General features: G+C 46.2%; 1 protein-coding gene across 1 annotated transcript in view; it reads left to right on the top strand.

The window, feature by feature from the left end:
- SH3RF1 (SH3 domain containing ring finger 1) overlaps window positions 1–19,807 on the top strand; it is a 164,969-nt gene that overhangs the window by 77,277 nt on the left and 67,885 nt on the right. The window contains exons 5-6 of the mRNA XM_032803656.2: window positions 16,258–16,560; window positions 18,367–18,477. Coding sequence (XP_032659547.1) covers window positions 16,258–16,560; window positions 18,367–18,477 — 414 coding nt within the window. The remainder of the gene's footprint in view (window positions 1–16,257; window positions 16,561–18,366; window positions 18,478–19,807) is intronic.

Below are 19,807 nucleotides of genomic sequence, written 5' to 3'. Positions count from 1 at the left end.
ACAGAGCTGTTGCCGCAGGACTCCTTCTCCAAGTTTTCAGCTCTCGTGGAGGAAGGGAAACTCATTTCCAGGGCTTTGCTACAAGCCGCAACGGATGCAGCTACTCGTGTGATGGCCACAGGCATAGCTATGAGGTGGGGCTCCTGGCTCCAAGTCTCATGCTTGCCATATGAGCGCCAACAAATGATTCAGGACCTCCCCTTCGGTTCTATTTTCTGAAAAGACCAATAAAAGGCTGCAGAGCCTGAAGGATTCAAGAGCCATTCTCAAATCACTGGGCCTCCGTACTCCGGCTACGCAGCATAAACATTTTAGGCCACAACCTCCTTCACAGTTCTACCAGCTGCAGAACCATCAGGACAGCTCATGGAGGAGGAACAGGAATGGCAGAAGGCAACTGCACCCATCCTTAGGCCAGGGCTCTGACTAATCTAAACCACCCTCTGATGGCCTTTCGAAGGTGCCGTTAAGGATGGTGCACCAGATCCTCAGCTGGATCCATCCTGCCTTACCTTCTCATCCTGACTATCCCCTTTCTATCGTGCATGGTCCCGTATCACCTCAGACTGTTGAGTGCTCTGCACAGTAGAGACTGGATACTCCATCTAATTAGGTACTCTCCTGCCCTTCTATCCACCTTCCCTGTCCCTCTTCAGGGACACTTCTCACAAGCAGGTTTGTATCCAGTAGGTGCAGTTGCCCCTATCTCTGAGGGCAGTAGAGGAGATTCCTCAGGATCACGGGTTTTTATTTTTTTTTTTCCTTATACCGAAAGCCAAAGGCAGCCTCAGGCCCATCTTGGACCTGCGAGAACTCAACAAGTTCGTGAAGAAACTCAAGTTTTGCATGGTCTCTTCGGCCTCAATCATCCCATCACTGGAACCAGCAGACTGGTATACCGCCCTTGACTTGAAGGATGCATATTTCCATATAACAATCACTCAGCCCCACAGGACGTACCTAAGTTTCATAGTGAATGGTACACATTACCAGTTTCTAGTCCTTCCATTTTGCCTGTCAGCAGCACCTCGAGTTTTCACAAAGTGCATGGCAGTCATCGCCGCATTCTTGCACATGCAACAGATACAGGTGTTTCCGTACCTGGACAACTGGCTGATCAAGGACCTCTCCAAGACCCAAGTGGAGGATCAGGTCAGATTCATCAGAGTCACCTTCAACAACCTGGGTCACCTTCTGAACAAAGGAAAATTGACTCTGTCCCCTGTCCAGAGGCTAGAGTTTATAGGATCAGTACTGGACTTGATCCAAGCCAGGGCATACCTGCCGCAAACAAGGTTTCAGGCCCTGACATATCATTCAAGCCACCACAGTTTCCCACCACCACAGCAAGAAACTGCCTGTAGCTTTTCGGACGCATGGCTGGCTGTACCTACATGGTGCAGCATGCCAGACTCAGGCTTTGACCTCTTCAGTTGTGGCTCACGCCAGTGTATTGCCCAGGCTGGGACAGCTTGGACAGGATCATGACACTGCCTCATCTAGTCATCGACTCCCTTCTGTGGTGGCTCAACCCTGAGGAAATGTGCTCAGAGGCTCCCTTCGCCGCTCTGCGGCCTTCTCTGTTGCTAGTGATGGACGCATCAGATTTGGCTCAGGGAGCTCATCTGGGAGACTGCAGGGCCCAAGGCCTCTGGTCTCAGGCAGACCTGGCTTTCCACATCAGTGTTGGAGAGCTGAGAGCAATGTGCTTGCAGACCTTCTTTGAAAACTTAATAGGACATTGCTGTTGTATTGTCTATCATAACTGAAACACAATGTTCCACATCAACAAACTGGGGGCGCATGCTCCTCTCCCCTGTGCCAGGAAGCCCTCATGCTCTGGGACTTCTGTGTGAAACATTCAATATGCCTGGAAGCGTCATACCTCCCCGGGGTACAGAAAGAGCTTTAAGACTACCTCAGCAGGTTGTTTCCTGCCTATGAGTGGTCCCTTCGCTCAGACATCATGGTCTCAATCTTCCAGATGTGGGGCTTTCCCTAGATAGACCTGTTTGCCATGCGATACAACAAGAAGTGCCAGCAGTTCTGCTCCTTCCAGAATCACAGCCTGGGCTCCAGAGTGGACACGTTCCTCCTTTCATGGGGAGGCCATCTCTTTTACATCTTTCCATCCATACCACTTGTTCAGAAGGTACTTCTCAAGATCTGGAGGGAAGGAGCTCAGGTCATATTGATAGCAACAGATTTGGCCCCAACAGCACTGGTACACATCTCTCCTAGCCATGTCCTTGGAAGCCCTTCTACTCTTCCCAGACCTTCTGATGCAAGATCATGGTTGTCTTCAACATCCAGACTTCGACTCGCTTCACCTCATGGTGTGGAAGCTCCATGGTTGAACCCGATGGAATTTCCTGGTCAGACCAGGTCAGACCAGTCCTCTTTGGCAGCAGGAAATCTTCTATGAGAGCCACCTACCTTGCCAAGTGGAAGAAATTTTCAATCCGGTTGGCGCAGCACCATTTGTTCCCCACTCTAGCCTCAGTGCTGCTCATTCTGGGCTGCCTCCTCTATCTGAAGCCGCAAGGGGCTTTCGTTGCCTTCAATAAGGGTGCACTTAGCCGCCATATCGGCCTTCTATCTGGGTGCAAGGGCCACTCAGTGTTTACTAACCCGATGGCCAGCTGATTTTTAAAAGGACTCGACAGACTGTACCTTCACGTCAGTCAGCCTGTCCCCACCTGGGACCTCCTCAACCTGATCCTCTCTAGGTTCATGGGGCCACCCTTTGAACCATTGGTGGCAGTCCCTGCTGTACCTCTCTTACAAGATGATGTTCCTGGTAGCGATAACCTCAGCCAGGAGGGTATTTGAGCATAGGGCCCTAATGTCAGAGCCTCCCTACACTGTGTTCTGTAAGGTTCAACTCAGACCTCATCCTGCTTTCCTCCCAAAGGTTGTGTCAGTTTCACATTAACCAGGACATTTTTCTCCCCGTCTTCTACTCTAAGCTTCATACTAGTGGCAGGGAACAGAGACTCTACTCTCTGGATGTCTGCAGGACACTTGCCTTTTACACTGAGGGAACAAAACCATTCAGCAAATCGGTCCAGTTCTTCGAGTGATTGTTCACATCCATTAGGCATTAGATGTGCGCGCGCCACGTGCATGGACGTTAGAAACTTTTTCCCTTAGCGGCTCCCGTTGGGGCGGCAGGGGCGCGCTGCCAGAGTGGCGCCTCATGCTGGTGCATATATACCCCTGCCGACCCGATCTCCCTTCACTTCCTTCTTACCATCCATGGCAGTGTTGGAACGGCTCTCTATCTCTTGCTTGTGAGTGTCCCTTAGTATAGTTATCAGTAGTTAGCACTTCTTAATAATAGATAGTTAAGGTTTCTTTGTTTAGGTGTTGGAAGTTGTCTCCAGCACCAGCCCTGAGCTGCGGGGCATGCCGCAGGCCCAAGGCTTTAAGGCTTGCCCCATGTACCGCAAGCCTGTGCCGATTAGTGACCCTCATGACTCGTGTCTTCGTTGCCTAGGGGAATCGCATCAGACAGAACGCTACAAGATCTGTAAGGCAGCTAAAGACTAAGAAAGAGACTTCCACCTCAATCAGCTACTCATGGAGGCTGCGCTGCAACCTTCAGCCTTGGGCCATCTAGCCTCGGTGCTGGCATCCTCGGTGCAGAGTGCCCCGGCATCAGTTCCTGATCCGGCACCAGTGGGGCACTGCAAACAAACATGCTGCACCGAGGCAACAAGAAAAACCCTGGCACCATTCGACCTCACTGGCACGGTGGAAAGGCCAGCCTACAAGCCAAGGGCATCCCCCGGATAAGGAGCCGGTACCATCCAAGCAAATGAGCGCTCAAAAGGGAAATGCTGCCCCAGGATGTGCTCTGGCTCTGGTGGCTCCAGAGCCAAAGAGCCCGTTGAGCCTCAGGCTAAGCACCTTGAGTGCAGAGAAAGGGCTGAAAGAGCTCCTAGAACAGCCCTCCACACCAGACGTTTGAGGCAGCAAAGAACCTCATCCAGTTGTCGACAGCAAGCCCCTTCCCTGCCAAAAAGAAGTCTCCGGCACCGTCTTCTAGAGTGCCATCAAGAGGCAAGCCGGCAATGGTGCGCCGATCAAGGTCACCACCCCGGCATCGCTCCTGGTGTCGATCCCGGTCGAGCCTGGCCTCTGCGGATTCTCAATTGCCTCTGACCCAGTGGGACTCGAGGGCACCAGATCCCAGCCAGCGTATGGCACCAGCCCTGCCAGGGCACTGTTCCCCAGTGCCATCGCCGGGCTGGCTTTGAGGTGACACATGATGGAAGTCCCCAGGTCCGAGCAGAAGCCAACGATCCCAGTCCCTGGAGTACTGGTCCCAGTCGGCAAGGAGCCGTTCTCCAGCTTTCCAGCGGCACCGTTCTATGGCACTACCTTGGCCTTCCAGGTCGGTGTCCTTGGAATTCGAGGTGGACTTAGGCCGCTCCAGCTCTGCCCACAGGGCACCAGCAAGCAGGGAGCCCCAAGCCCCATGGGATCCCCAATGGGGCCCGCCAGAGCAGTGGCCCTTTTGGACACCATGGACCTATCACCAACAGCAGGGGCCCTCCTCCAGAGCCTTGAGATGTGGCTATTCGGTGCATCGGTCTTGGTCCCCGCACAGACACCCCTCCGTGCCCAAGGAGGCCACGGTATCCAGACCATCAGTTGCTTCTCTGGAACACAGGAGAGCAGAAGCAGCACTGAGCCCAGCGCCGTCCCGGAGGCAGTCTGTCAGGCAGGACCCGGAGGGGCCCCCAGCATGCAAGGAAGGACAAGAAGGGCTGGAAGACAAGATGCAGAAGGCCCTCACCTCTTCGTCATCCCCAGATGAAGCCGTGGTGAGCACCACGGTGTCGGGGCCTCCTCCAATTGACCACAGAGTGCACCAGGAGCTGCTCCGCAAGGTTGCCCAGAACTTGGGCCTACAGGCGGAGGAAGCAGTAGAGCAGGAGGATCCTATGGTGGACATCTTAAGCCCCGAGGGCCCCTCCAGAATTGCATTCCCTCTCATAAAGACGATCCAGTCCAACTACAAGACGATCTGGCAAACCCCGGCCTCTAGCATGCCAACAGCAAAAGGTGTAGAGCAGAAGTACTTTGCCCCTTCCAAGGGATACGACTTTCTCTTTTGTCTCCTGGCCCCCTGTTCGCTGGTCGTCTCAGCAGTCAATGAACGGGAACAACATGGTCAGCAAGCCCCAGCTCCTAAGGCCAAGGAGTCTAAACATCTAGACCCATTTTGCAGGAAGATCTGTTCTTCTAGGGGCCTCCAGTTGAGGATTGTGAACCAGCAAGTGATCCTGAACAGACACAGTTTTAATTCCTGGATGGCAGTTTCCAAATTTAAAGAATTCTTGCCCCAGGGCTCTCAGCATGAGTTTTGTGGCCCCCGTGGATGAAGGACAGGTGGTAGCCAAGACCTCTCTGCAGGCCTCTCTTGACTCGGCAGATGCAGCAGCCAGAACAATCACCTCAGGAGTGGTGATGAGGTGCTCGGCATGGCTTCAGGCCTTCCGCCAGAGGTCCAGAATACCCTTCAGGACCTCCCCTTCGAAGGGTCTGGTCTCTTTTCGGGCCAAACGGATGCCAGGCTGCATAGCCTCAAAGACTCCCGGGTAACCCTCAAGTTGTTGGCAGTGCAAACCCTGGTGACTCAAAGGAAGCCTTTCAAGCCCCAGCTGCCTCAGCAAAGACAATACCAGCCCCGCCCTAGGCAAGAGCCATATCATAGGAGAGGTAGAGACAACAGATGGAAGCAGAACAACACGCCTAGCCAAGGCCAGGGCCAGGGCAAGCTGCAACCTGCCAACAAGCAAGGGTTTTGAAGGAGCGCTCAAGGACAGCATACCAAGCCAGTTACCGAATCTTTCCCTATGTTTCATGAACCGCTTGTCCTGGTTCTACCGTGCGTGGTCCTGTATAACACCGGACCGTTGGGTCTTACGCACAGTACAAGTGGGATACATGCTTCAGTTCTCCTCTTTCCTTCCCTCCCACCCCACTTCCCCATCCCTCTTCAGGGACCCCTCTCATGAGCAACTCCTTATGCAGGTACAGAAGCTCCTCTAGGTGGGGGAAGTGGAAGAGGTCTCGCGCGATCTAAGGGGGAAAGGGTTTTACTCACATTATTTTCCTATTCCCAAAGCAAAGGGGGGTCTTCGACCCATTTTAGACCTGCATGGACTCAACAAATTCTTAGTCAAAGTCCGCTTCCGCATGGTCACCCTAGGCACTATTATTCTGTCTCTGGATCCAAGGGATTGGTACGCTGCCCTCGACATGAAAAATGCGTACTTTCATGCCGCTATTCATCCTGCTCACCGGCAGTTCCTGTGGTTCACCATAAACCAGCACCATTACCAGTTTACAGTCCTATCCTTTGGCCTGGCAGCAGCCCCCCACCCCCACATTCACGAAATGTATGTTGGTAGTGGTAGGCTTTCTATGAAAAAGGAGAATTTGAGTATACTCGTACCTAGACGACTGGCTTCTCGCGGGTTGGTCTGAGGAGGAAGTCCATTCCTGTGTGGCGGTGGCACTGGATGTATTCTGCAGGCTATACCTTCTAGTTAACACGCCCAAGTCCTCCTTGATACCTATGCTAAGGCTGGAGTTCATTGGGGCAGTCTTGGATTCGGTACAGGCATGAGTGAGCCTCCAAGAATCTAGATTTCTGGCCATCCAGTGTGCCATAGCCTCAGTGCTGAGGTTCCCCACAACCACAGCCAGATGCTGCCTGCCTAGGACACATGGCGACATGCACCCACGTAGTCAAACATGCTCGACTATGGCTCAAGACTTTGCAATTGTGGCAAATCCGGTCGTACTGCCTAGGCAGAGATCTCTTAGACCTTGTGGTGGTAATCCCTGCCCAGGTGTTGGACTCCCTGCGTTGGTGGCTCAACCAGCAGGTAGTTCGTGAAGGGACCCCCTTCGATGCACCACAACCTACACTGACGCTGGTGGCAGAAGTGTCATACCTTGGCTGGGGAGCGCACTTGAGGGACCTTCGGATACAAGGCCTGTGGTCCAAAGAGACAATGTTGCTCCACATCAATGTAAAGGCGTTCGGGGTGGTTCGCCTAGCCTGCCAAACCTTTCATACTGCTTTAGGAGGTCACAGCGTGACAGTTCTGACAGACAACACTACCGCCATGTTCTACATAAACAAGCAGGGCAGAGCCTGATCCTCTCCTCTCTGTCGAGAGGCCCTTCTCCTATGGGACTTTTGTATAGCCTGCTCAGTACACCTCATAGCGTCATACCTCCTGGTGGAGTGGAAAAAACTGGCAGACCACCTCAGCAGGTTGTACCGCATGCACGAATGGTCGATGAGACCGGATGTCTTGCAATCAATCTTCCAGTAGTGGGGTTTTCCCCAAATGAACCTCCGTGCCACCATGGACAACAGTCAATGCCCACAGTTTTGCTCTTTCCAAAACCACAGTCCGGGCTCGGTCGCAGATGCCTTTGCGATCCCTTGGAGCAGGAGCCTGAAGCATGCCTTTCCACTGCTCCCGCTCATCCACAGAGTTCTCCTCAAAGTTCACAGAGACAAGGCGGTAATGATTCTCATCGCCCCAGCTTGGCCCCGCCAACATTGCTTTATGACTTTGCTGGAGCTGTCAGTAGCCGACCCGATTGCCCTGTCCCTGCACCAAGATCTCATCACAGAGGACCGTGAGCGCCTGCTCCACCCAAACCTGCAGTCTCTGCATCTCATGGCGTGAAAACTCTGTGGTTGAATGTGATGGAGAGCCAGTGCTCTCTTTAGGTGGGACATATTCTCCTCAGCAGTAGGAAACCTTCCACGAGGGCGACATACCTCGCTAAGTGAAAGAGGTTCTCCTCCCACTGTGAACCAAAGCATATACAGCCACTTCAGGCCTCCGTTCCAGTTATCCTGGAATACCTGCAGTACCTTAAACATCAAGATCTCGCCCCCTCCTCAATTAGAGTACATTTGGCTGCCATTTTGGTGTTCCACCTGGGGTAGTTGGGGCATTCTTTATTTTCCAACCCTATGGTAGCCCAGTTTCTGAAAGGGCTGGAGAGGGTGTTTCCCTACTCATGCCCTCCGGTCCCTCCCTGGAACCTTAACCTGGTCTGATCAAGCTCGTGGGGATCCCCTTTCAAGCCCCTAGCCTCTTTCTTTTTCACTCATCTCTCCTGGAAGGTGGCGTTTTTGGTGGCCATTACGTCCGCATGAAGGGTGTCCGAGTTGAAGGCCCTCACCTCGGAGCCCCCTTATACAGTTTTTTTATAAGTGCAACTTAGGCCACACCCTAAATTTCTCCTTAAAGTAGTCTCACAATTTCATATGGGACAGGTCATTTGTTTGCCGCACATGGACCCAAGTCACCATAGCCTCCATACTCTGAATGTCTGTAGGGCCTTGGCGTTCTATCTGGAGCAAACTAGTGCTTTCCACAAGTTGACGCAGTTGTTCATCGTCATTGCGGCAAAAATGAAAGGATTCCCTGTCTCGGCGCAGTTGTCATGGATTGTGGACTGCATCTGCATGTGCTATGAGTTCACCCAAGTGCCAGCCCCGGCGATCACAGCTCACTCAACTAGGGCTCAAGTGTCCTCAGCAGCTTTCCTGGCACTGGTTCCACTCCAGGAGATCTGTGAAGCAGCCACCTGGTCGTCGATGCACATATTCACAGCCCACTACGCAGTCCATCACCAGGCCAGAGAGGACGCGGCGGTCGGGAGGACTGTGCTTCAGTCAAGTGTTCCATGATTCCTATCCTCCTCCTATAGTAAGCTTGTGAGTCACCTAATGTGTAAAGGACGTGAACAATCACTCGAAGAAGAAAAAACTGTTACCTACCTTTTCATAACTTTTGTTCTTCAAGACGTGTTGTTCACATCCATTGTACTTCCCACCCTCCTTCCCTTCTGTCAGAGTCTCCGGCAAGAAGGAACCGAAGGGGGGTCAGGTTGGCAGGGGTATATAGGCACCAGCAGAAGGCACCACTCTGGCGGGGCTCCCCTGACAGGAGCCACTAAGGGGAAACGTTTCCGACGTCCGTGCATGCGGATTGCGCACACTTAATGTGTAATGGACGTGAAAAACACATCTTGAAGAATAACAGTTATGAAAAGGTTGGTAACCGTTTTTTTTTATTCGTGGCTGTGGTGGACAGAGTGAAAGTTCTGCCGGTATCATCACAACGCATCTTGTCATGGATAGCGTCCTGTATTCATGAGTGCCACCACCTGGTAGGGTTTCCCGCACCTCTGATCACTGCACACTCCACCATGGCATAGGCTTCATCAAAAGTGTTCCTTGTGCAAGTTGCCACTCATGAAATCTGCAGAGCAGTGACTTGGCCCTCCATCCATACTTTCGTCATGCACTATGCGATTATCCAGCAGGCCAGACACTATGCGGTCTTCGAACGAGCAGTACTCCAATCAGTGGACGACTCCGATCTCACCACCTAAATTTGGGTTTGTGAGTCACCTAATTGGAATCGACATGAACATGCATTCGAAGGGGGAAAAAAACCAGTTTCTCAACTTCTTGTAACCCTTATTCTTTGAGATATGTTGTACATGTCCATTCCAATACCCACTCTACTACCTCTCTGCCTGAGTAGCCGTCAAGAAGGAACTGGGGTAGGGGAGCGCACAGGTCGACAGGGCTCTATATTGAGCGCCAGGAAGGCACGGCTCTAGGGGACGCCAGGCCAACTGATGCTGCTAGGGGAAAAATCTTCCCGCTATCGTGCACGTGAGCGTGCACACACCTGATGGAATGGACATGAACAACACATCTCGAAGAACAACAGTTTCACAAAGATGAGTAATTGTTTTTTCCCAGTCCAGTGCCTTAACCCCCAGAAACTAAGCATATCCTTCTGTAACAAGTAGGTTCCTACATTTTACACTAGTTTAAATTCTGAATAGTTCTAATGTGTCAATCCACACAGAGTGTGTTGTTGTAGTTAGATCTTGAGGGGAGAAAAACAAGGATAATTGTAGTGAAGAGACCGTCTACAAGAAAAGATATCACCTTCCTGCCTATGAAAGATAGAAAATCTTGGCCACAGCTACTAATTGTATATCCAGGCGCATCTTAGAGCTAACTACATAATTGTAAACTTCAAACTTAGCACATTTGGAGTACTTGTATTTTCCCTAACATTTGCTTTTGAGGTGTTTTCAGCCTTTCCGTCAAATAAATAATGAGCTATATTAACCTGCTCTAATTGAGAAGTGTATCTGTCTGTATTAGAGAGATATTCATGAGCTTTGGCCAGGTGGGTGTGTCTTCTCTAACACCAGTCAATTTCTACCATCACATTCAGATCAGCTTATGACAAAGTCTTTCTGATGGCCTTTAGCCTGTGGTATTTGCTGTCCCAGGATGCCTACTTACCCCCTCTCTTATCTAACTTACATAAATAAATGAAAATTTTTCTTTCCCAGTGGGTTTTCCTATGTTGATCGCATTTTTTGTCTCTTGTATTAGCCATTCCCTTGACCTTTCTTCTTTTTAAAAATATGTTCTCTCTTGTTTTTTGTTTTATGATGTTTTAATTGTTTCTTTTATTTTAACTGTTGCACAGTTCTCTGGTCTCCGTGAGAGTGTTTTATATATTCATCATTATTATTACTGTTACATGGTAAGCAAACTAAAGTCAGATGGGAGTTGAGGATGGTGAACATATTACTGAAGATGTTCAGGGTCTTGTATGTTCTGGCCTATGGCATATTACAGAATGAATTGATCCAAAACGTGTCATAATGAAGAGCAGTGGGGTGTGCAGAAAGCTGTTAGCTTTCACCTTGAATTACTGTTTTTCTTGGATTATATAACAATTCTCATATACTTTAAAAGGTTTAGGTAATTGATACAAACAAAATTATGTTAAACTTTAATATTATGAGAGAATCTAACTGCTTCTTTCAAGACACTGATGTCTGCAACATAAAGACATGTGTTTGGACATTTGCTTTTGTGCTTAAAATGTCAAAACCTCCAGATCATTGGCATCTTTCACAATAAAGGCTGTTCTCTCAGTCAACGTCCTTTTTGGAGAAATAGGAATGGTTTTATTTGCACCCAGTTTTACAAACAAGTATCTGAAACCAATAACTGAGGTGTAGTTAGTGCTATAATGGGATGTCTATTGTTTTTATTTATATAAACACCATTGGTTTGTTTGTATTGTGCAGACATAGGGTGAAATCCTGTCTCCACTTAAGTCAATGGAAAAACTTGTATTGACTATAATGGGACCAAGTTTTCACCAGTAAATGTATTAGAAGACATGGTTGTTACATGGTTAAATTTGGGCCATTCTGTTCCACTCTTTTGAATCATTAATATCTGATTAATTTTGCAAAATTAAACTTATGGTGTAAATTAATTTGCAAAATTAAACTTATGATATAAAAGCAAAGAGTAAATCAATTCTAAGAAGCATTTTAACGCCAAGGGTGTCCAGTCACATTGTAATTGGGTCTTACCCAAGCTATTACATTTTTTAACTGTAGATGAATTGCACTGAAATTCTTTCTTGCCTCTGAAAACATTGAAGAAAACACAACAAAAAAAAATTCAATTTCAACCTTGCACCAAAAAATAAAAAAATAAAATAAAAATAAAAAATCACTGCTTGCTACAGAGGTAAATGTAAGTGCTGGCTTACGAAAAGTAAGATTTATTCATTGTAGCTTAATTGCTACATGTGGTGACCACTAATATCAGATTCCTCTTTACTGCACATTAAAAACAGCTAAACTACTTTCTTGCACATTGAATGTGAAAAGTTATTTTTGAGCCTAGAATTGTGTGTTTAGTTTCATAACTTTTTTGATTTTATGTCGTCTTGTTAAAAAAAACCTTTCACTTCAGAGGATTAATAAGAACACCAAAGTTATCATGTCAAGACTAATCAGTATGCATAGACTATAGTGTTGAGTACAATGTACTTTCCTAAATAAACTCCAAATTTGATCCTTCTTTCTTCAGCAATTAATGAAATCCACATACGTTTTCCTCCAAATCTAAAGATTTTTAAAGTCTCCAGTAACAGCTGGAAAGTAAAGTGGATGCATGTAATGGAGTAAAGAGCTTTTTGGGAAACACTTTTCAGTTATAGGGCATATAGAGAGGAAAATATTATTTTCAGATTTCTGTAATGTGCAGTACCCTGTTGAAACTGCAGTGGAATGAACGGCAAGCACTCTTACAATAATCCACTAGTAGTCTTTTAAAAAGGGAATTATGCCAAATGCACAAAACATAGAAGTATTAACAATACAAGTGAAATGTTCATTTTGATAGAATGTTAAGAAGATAGTGTGATTTTGTAGCATTGCATCCGTCCTTCAGTTTGCAAGTTTAGTCAGTGAGAACTCAAGGTTTAGCTACCAAATCAGTCATGTTCCTTAGTAATCCTCTTCTTCCGCCCTAGCCCCAAACCATCAAAAAAGTAGTTGAAAACATGTTTCTTTTTTTAATTATCTCCATTCCTTTAGGGAGGTTGAATTCCTGACTCAGTACTTTTTAAAATCTTGCATTTATTAGGCAAGACTTGCTGTCGATCATCATTAGACAAAGTAGTCTTAACTATAGTGTTGGGGGGAAAATTAGAGTCTCTTCTAGTAATATTAAATCAAGAACAGTTGAATGAAACGTTTTATATAAACTTGCCTTCACTTGTCTTGTCAGCCTGGAATGTACAATGGAAAAATTACGTAAAGTCAGTGTTTTTCATTGCTTTCAAAAAGAGCACTTCAGGTTCTTAATGGAAAAATCATACTTTGGTACATGTCAAATTTATTTAAAGAGAAGTATTCATTTTAAATAACCTTATTTACATTCACATTGAAAAAAGAGTCCTCCAAATAGATAAGCCAAGTGAAATAAATGGGTCCTGAAGTGTGCCCTAAAAGTAGCTTGTATGGGAATTTCACAATCAAGGATCCTTGACTGAGAGAGACTTAGTCCCAGCCTAATGCTGAGTCAGAGTTCGTGTGCCATTGGTCTTCAGGTTGAAGGTGGGTTGTGGGTGGTAGATGACAGTTGAGGTTGAGAAGAGGGAACTAATAAATGGAACATAAATGTGGTACAGCTTATTTCCTTGTGCTTTGTAGTTAGGGGTAGGGATCTATGCTTCACTGATCCTCTAATGTGTCTGAAGCTCATGCACAAAGAGAGCAGATATGATGAGTTCTCCCTTTCCTATCCCAAGGAAGAAATGAGCAGCTATACTCTGCAACCCTTACTGTCTCCAGATCCTTTTTAAGCAAAGGCCAATAAGCAGTGCATTCCACTGTTCAGCCTATATGCCACTCTTTCGTGTTTGTTTCCCTGTCTAAGAGAGTTCAGCAGATTCCTATGCTTGACTAATCTTGGATTAATCCCATAAATATGCCAAAATCTTTCTCTAATTTGGGTTCCCTCTGTATAGAGGAAGCAGATCATGCAGGCATTATTAGTTTCAAAAAGTAAACAAACATAATTAAGTGGAACAGTTACCAGAGGGAGCTTTTAGCAGTAGATTTTGAGACCCTTGGGTAAGCTTTTCATTCATTTAATTGTTCTTCTCCAGTAGGTGATTCTTGCTTTGTAAATGAAGTATCGGTTTTCTTTCTGTAATTCTGGGTCATCTGGGAACAAAATCTTTATTACATACATTGCAGATGGAATAGAAATGGATGGGAACTTAAACCATCATTACCATTATGTAAAACATGTTTTGCTAGAAGCTAGGATGTGCATATTCTTGTGAATGATAAAAAGAATTTTAATCTGAGATGGAAGAATAAAATAGATAGGAGTACAAAATCTGCAGTATGTCTAATCCTCACCGTGCTTAGCTACTTATCCAGTCTGCAGGATAGGACCATGAGAATTCAAGTGGCAGAGCAATTTTCTTCAGCTTCTTGTTAACATTTTTTTCTTGCTTTGTGTCCTCCAGCCCACATATCTGGAATTTAATCTACTTAAAGCTCTATAATAAATTAGGATAAAATGTTTCCCTTAGTTTCTTAAAAACATGGTTTTAGTCTTTTTATAAAATATTGAATCTCAATACTAAATAAGGAGCACGGTTTTGCAAATTCATTGGCAGAGCTGTGTGTATAACCATTATGGTTAGTCTCTTTCTACAATGGAACAGGAACTGCACTAGGTTATTTTTGGCCTTGCCTGCACTAACAGTCTTCGAAAGATATAGTTCACCACCAGTGGTAGCAACAAGGGAAGTCGTAGTATACACAAGTCTTGAAAATGTTTGCCACCATGTTGTTTAATCCTGTGCCTTCTATGAAACTCATATTGCTCTTCTCTACTCCATTCCAAACACTAAAATCATCTTCAGGATTATTGCACTGGCCATGTCATCCCACTGTTTGAATGCCTCCTCTGACTTCCCCTTTCCATGGCATGAAGTTTAAATCTTTTGTCCTTGCCTTCCAGGCATTGCACAACTCTTGCCCTTTCCTGCTTGTCTGCTTTTGTCTGTTTTTATGTCGATCCTCCACTACCCTGGCAGTTCCAGCCTTTACCCCCATTTGTCTGTTTCTCCCACACTTGTGGGGGTGGGGGGGTTTCTACACACTCCCACTGGCATTGAGTTTCCTCGCTGAACGGATCCTTCAAATCTCAGCTGAAGACCCATTTGTATTATGAAGTCTATATGAAATTTGCCAACTAATACTGGCTAAGTAGACAGCAGTTGGGGATAGTTAATTTTTGTTAATGAAGTCTGTGTATATATACACAAATATGGGCATATTTGTACACACATGTACACACGCACACTATTTTAACAGTATGTTTTATCCCTCTCTCCCACCTTTTGTGTAGTACTTACCTTCTTAGATTAAATGTTCAGCAGGGGTGGCTCTAGGAACTTTGCCACCCCAAGCACGGCAAGCAGGCTGCCTTCTGCGGCTTGCCTGCGGATGGTCCGCTGGTCCCGCAGTGTGCCTGCGGGAGGTCCTCTGAAGCCGTGGAACCAGCGGACCCTCCACAGGCATGTGTATGGGAGGTCCGCCGAAGCCGCAGGGGCCAGCGGACCCTCCGCAGGCAAGCCGCTGAGGGCAGCCTGCCTGCTGCCCTCTCAGCGCTGGCAGAGCGCCCCCTGCGGCTTGCCGCCCCAAGCACATGCTTGGTGTGCTGGGGCCTGGAGCCGCCCCTGCTGTTCAGGGCATGGGCTGGCTTCCTTTGTGCGAACAGCACCTAGCTCAGTTTGGGATGCCAGAATACAAATAATACAATAATTATACAGTGAGGTTTTGGTGAAATAAAGCATTTTTTAAACTTTCCCAAAACATAGCAGGAGTCTTATAACTCCCAGGAAAATGGTTAAGGTAAATAAAGAAAAGACTATGCTCAATGGAAAAAAGTGACTCCATAGTAAACAATCCTATATTTTGCTCTTAATTGTTCTTAATTGGTTCATCATGGAAAAAAATTCCTCCTCCCCTGCAAAATACAAACAAATTTTCCAAATAGAGGTTATTCACAGTAAAAATGGGCATTATTTTTAATGTGGATTAATATGTTTAAAGAAGCACTTACCTTCTACTTGTATTGAGTACTTTAGTTCGTGAATGAATGTGGCTCCCTACACTGTTTCTTACAACAGTTTAAAGCTATAAATAGAATTTCCTGGCAGTTGTTAACATGGTTTTGTGAAGAATGAACTCTTACCCTTTTAAATTTTATTTTATTTGATTTTATCTAGTGTTATTCCGCTGACTGTCAGAAGATTAAAATGCCTAAGATTCTTTACTGCTTTATTGCAGGGACAGTATTTAGTTGCCTACATAATATAATGTAATTGATCATAATGGACAAGATATTAATGGATAAATTATGGATAAATTAAAACAAAAAGTCTGTTGCTCTTATTAGTGCTGCTGCTAATCAAACATGCAAGAGTTGTGAAATCCATTAGCAGAAGTGATCACAAAAGCATTAGGTCTTCAGGCTTGTCTCTCATCTCTTTGGAAAAGCTTAGAAGTCTTACTTGTGGAATGGACATTCACCAGGACCATATCAAACTTCATTTAAGTAGGTTATAGTGAAAGACTTGTACCTGTAGGACATCTAGTTATAGAGTGAGTTAGTACATCATAAAGAGTTCTGAATTCCATAGTTTTCAGTTTGATTCTTATTTATGAATAAAAGTAAAGTCTAGATGTGTTTCCTCTGTCAAGTCAACTGCTTAATTATTTTTCTTGAATTAAAGATTTCTAAAATAATTTCTTAATGTGTTGGTTGTTTTGCAGTTTAATACAGCAGCCAAGCAGCTTATAGAGTTGGATAAGCCCTCAGGTTCTGCTGTTTACTCTGGAGAAGGTACCTCTGGGGCATCCCACAACAATTCAGTCCAAAAGCACACTGATACAAAGAAGAACACCAAAAAACGGCACTCCTTTACCTCGCTTACCATGTCCAACAAGACCTCGCAGTCTTCTCAAAACCGTCACTCAGTGGAAATTAGTCCTCCTGTTCTCATCAGCTCCAGTAACCCCACAGCGGCTGCCCGTATAAGTGAACTGACAGGCCTCTCCTGCAGTGCTCCTTCTCAGGTAAGCTACCTGAAATTAAATACAAAACATTTCATACATTTTTAATGAATATTTTAAAGCATTTTTGTCATCATAAAAGCTTCTGATCCTTTCAGACTAAACATATGTAATGCATTATGTAAAGGGATGTTTTCCATTAGGTTAGACTCCAAATTTAGGGGTTGGGGGGATTTTTGTTTTGTTTGCAAAGCCTACTGTGTTGTGAATAGAAAGGTTTTTCAGTTTAAACATTCTGTTGAAGTTCTGTAAATAAAAGAAAACCATCAGCAGATTTATTATAGTATATGGAAAACAGAAACTAGACTGGTCAGTTTAATTTTTGTTGTCCTAATTGAATAAAATACTGAAAATTAACAAAGAGCATACATGGTAAAGGATAAATTTGACTACAGAAACTCTCGGACTTTGAACAATCTCTGATGTCATTTCTGATACTGATAAGAGAGAGTCTTAGATTATATCTGATTCTATTTTTAAAAAACCTCGAGTGTTCCTCTAAAGCAGGGGTGGGCAAACCGGATATGGCCTGCAGGACTGTCCTGCCCAGTCCCCGAGCTCCTGGCCTGGGAGGCTCGCCCCCAGCCCCTCCCCTGCTGTTCCCCCTTCCCCGCATCCTCAGCTTGCCCACTCCACCGCTGGCGCAATGCTCTGGGCGCCAGGGTTGTAAGCTCCTGGGGCAGCGCAGTTGCAGAGCCTGGCCTGACTCGCTGCTCTGTGCTGTGTGGTGGCAGTGGTGGCAGCATGGCCCGGCTCCAGGTGGGTGGCGCGGTTGTAGTGCCGCCAGCCACCGGTGCTCCAGGCAACATGGTAAGGGGGCAGGGAGCATAGGGGGTTGGATAGAGGGCAGAGAAGTTTGGGGTGGTGGTCAGGGGGTGAGGGTGTGGATGGTGGTCGGGAGGGAAGACGGAGTTGAATGGGGGTAGGGGTCCCAGGAGGGGGGCAGTCAGGAAGGAGGGGGAGTTGGGTGGGGTGGCAGGGGGCAGTCAGAGGCAGGCATTCTGGGGGCAGTCAGGGGACAGGGAGGAAGGGGTGGTTGGATGAGGCAGGCATCCTGGGGGTCCATCAGGAATGAGAGGAGAGGTTGGGTGGGGCGGTGGGGGCCGGGGGCAGTCAGGGGACAGGGAATGGGGGTGTGTAGATGGGGCAGGGGTCCCAGAAGGGCCATCAGGGAACAGGGGGAATTGGATGGGGAAGGAGTCCTGGGGCGGCGGGGGGGGAATGACAGATAGGAGGTCGGAGGCTGGGCCATGACCCCTTCCCCTAACTGGCCCTCCATACAATTTATGAAACCCGATGCGGCCCTCAAGCCAAAAAGTTTGTCCGCCCCTGCTCTAAAGTCTTGATTACACACTAGTGTGTTTGATGAACAATCTTCTGTATTACAGTACTTGTAAAGTTGACAGTTGTGGAGAGAATATATTAATAAAAGCTATAAAATGCTGAGAGGATTTAACATGAAGTTTGCAAATTAATTCAATGTTTTCTATTTAAACTCATTTGCTCTCTGCTATTTAGAGAAAAATAAAGATATAGTGTTCTTCACCCAGTTAGTTGCATGTATAGCTCCCAATTTTTCTGAAAGATTATTTCTGGCTTATATAGAGCCTGAAAAATGAGCAGCGTCATCTAATACAAATATTCTATGTAAATTACTGTCAGAAAGTCAAAGTAACAAGCTAAAGTTGCTGATGATGGTATTCACAGAAGAGTGCTGGTAGTACATTAATCAAAAGGTGCGCCAATCTACCATGATAATCTATTGTTTCAGGAACTACCTAAAACTGACGACATTCTTTTTTTTGACAGGTTCATATCAGTACCACAGGGTTTATTGTGACCCCGCCCCCTAGCAGCCCAGTTGCAACTGGGCCTTCATTTACCTTCCCGTCTGAGGTCACCTACCAAGCTGCTCTTGGCGTAAGTAGCATTTGACAAAAAAGAGGCTCCTTGTGCATCTTTTGTCTCCATTGTTGTTCTCCTTTCTGCAATTCTGGTAAACTAGTTAGAAACTTCTGGGTTGTTTGATGTGATTAAATGTGTGATCGGCAGTAGCACACAGTGAACTATGGCAAAAGTTTGGCACTAAAGATCCTGAACGGCATCCTATGCCTTTCATTCCCCAGTCGTGCTCTGCCTTGCTGCAGAGTAAGTGTGAGAAGCATATTCCTGCCCCTTCCCAAGAGAATAAAATTTTTACTCGACATGAGTCAGAAAGCAGATAAACTAAGAGAAAGGAGCAAGAAAGGTCTCGTAAAGAGCAACTTGCTTGAATCCTCAACTTCTGGATCTTTGTCCCTCCTGCATTCAGTACTCAGAACTATCACGGAAGAATCCCTGAACTATCAGCTGTACCTGGGTCTTCCATTTCTAAATCAGATGAGTCTATTTTGATTATCCTGTCTGTCCTCTCTGAATATCAAATCCTATAGTAGCATTTGCAGCAAAGTCTCTTAGCTCTCCTGTTTTCAGAGATTCCGTTTTTAAGGCTGAAAGGGACCATTCTTATAATTTAGTCTGACCACTGCATAAAACAAGCTGTAGACTTTTCCTGGCTTAATTCATTTTGCAAATCCAGTAGCTGTGGTTGAACTAGAGCATATCTGTTAGAAAAACATTCAATTTTGATTTTAATATTTCCAGTGATGGAGAATCCATAACAGCCCCTTTAAGTTGTTTCAATGGTTAATTACCCTCTCTGTTAAAAATGTGCACATTATTTCTAGTCTCAGTTTGTATATCTTCAACTTCCAATCATTGAGTCTTTTTATACCTTTGTCTGACAGATTGAGGAGGCCGCTATTTTAAATTTTCTGTTCCCTATTTATGTAGACTATGATTGTTATCCCATAACCTTCTCTTTGACAAGTTGTGACATATCAGGGTACAATCCAGACTAATGAGTAGCTGTATCACCCCTGCCTTGTAACCTGCAGTGCCCTTTACAATGTCTTGCTGCTGTGGCCCCTAACCATGACTTTTCACAAACAGCCTGCAGCATGTATGTCACTCCCAGCTATGTCTGTGAGTGTTCTGCAGCCAGCCAGCCACACCTTGGCTCTTAGCAGCCTTAAAAATTATCACAGGGTGACCCCAACACACTTAGTCCCATATTTTCCCCCAAAAACGGCCTTATGAGGCAGGGTCAGTTCAATAATATCCCCTTGGACAAATGGGGGCATGGCTCTGGATCACTCAGCTCAGCAGGGCTGTCAGTCCATTCTGGGTTTCCAGGAATCTGGAAACTCCA

The sequence above is a fragment of the Chelonoidis abingdonii genome, chromosome 5 (genome assembly GCF_003597395.2).
Source record: "Chelonoidis abingdonii isolate Lonesome George chromosome 5, CheloAbing_2.0, whole genome shotgun sequence".
In the NCBI taxonomy this organism is placed as follows: domain Eukaryota; kingdom Metazoa; phylum Chordata; order Testudines; family Testudinidae; genus Chelonoidis; species Chelonoidis abingdonii.
This window is presented reverse-complemented; position numbering and strand designations above follow the sequence as displayed.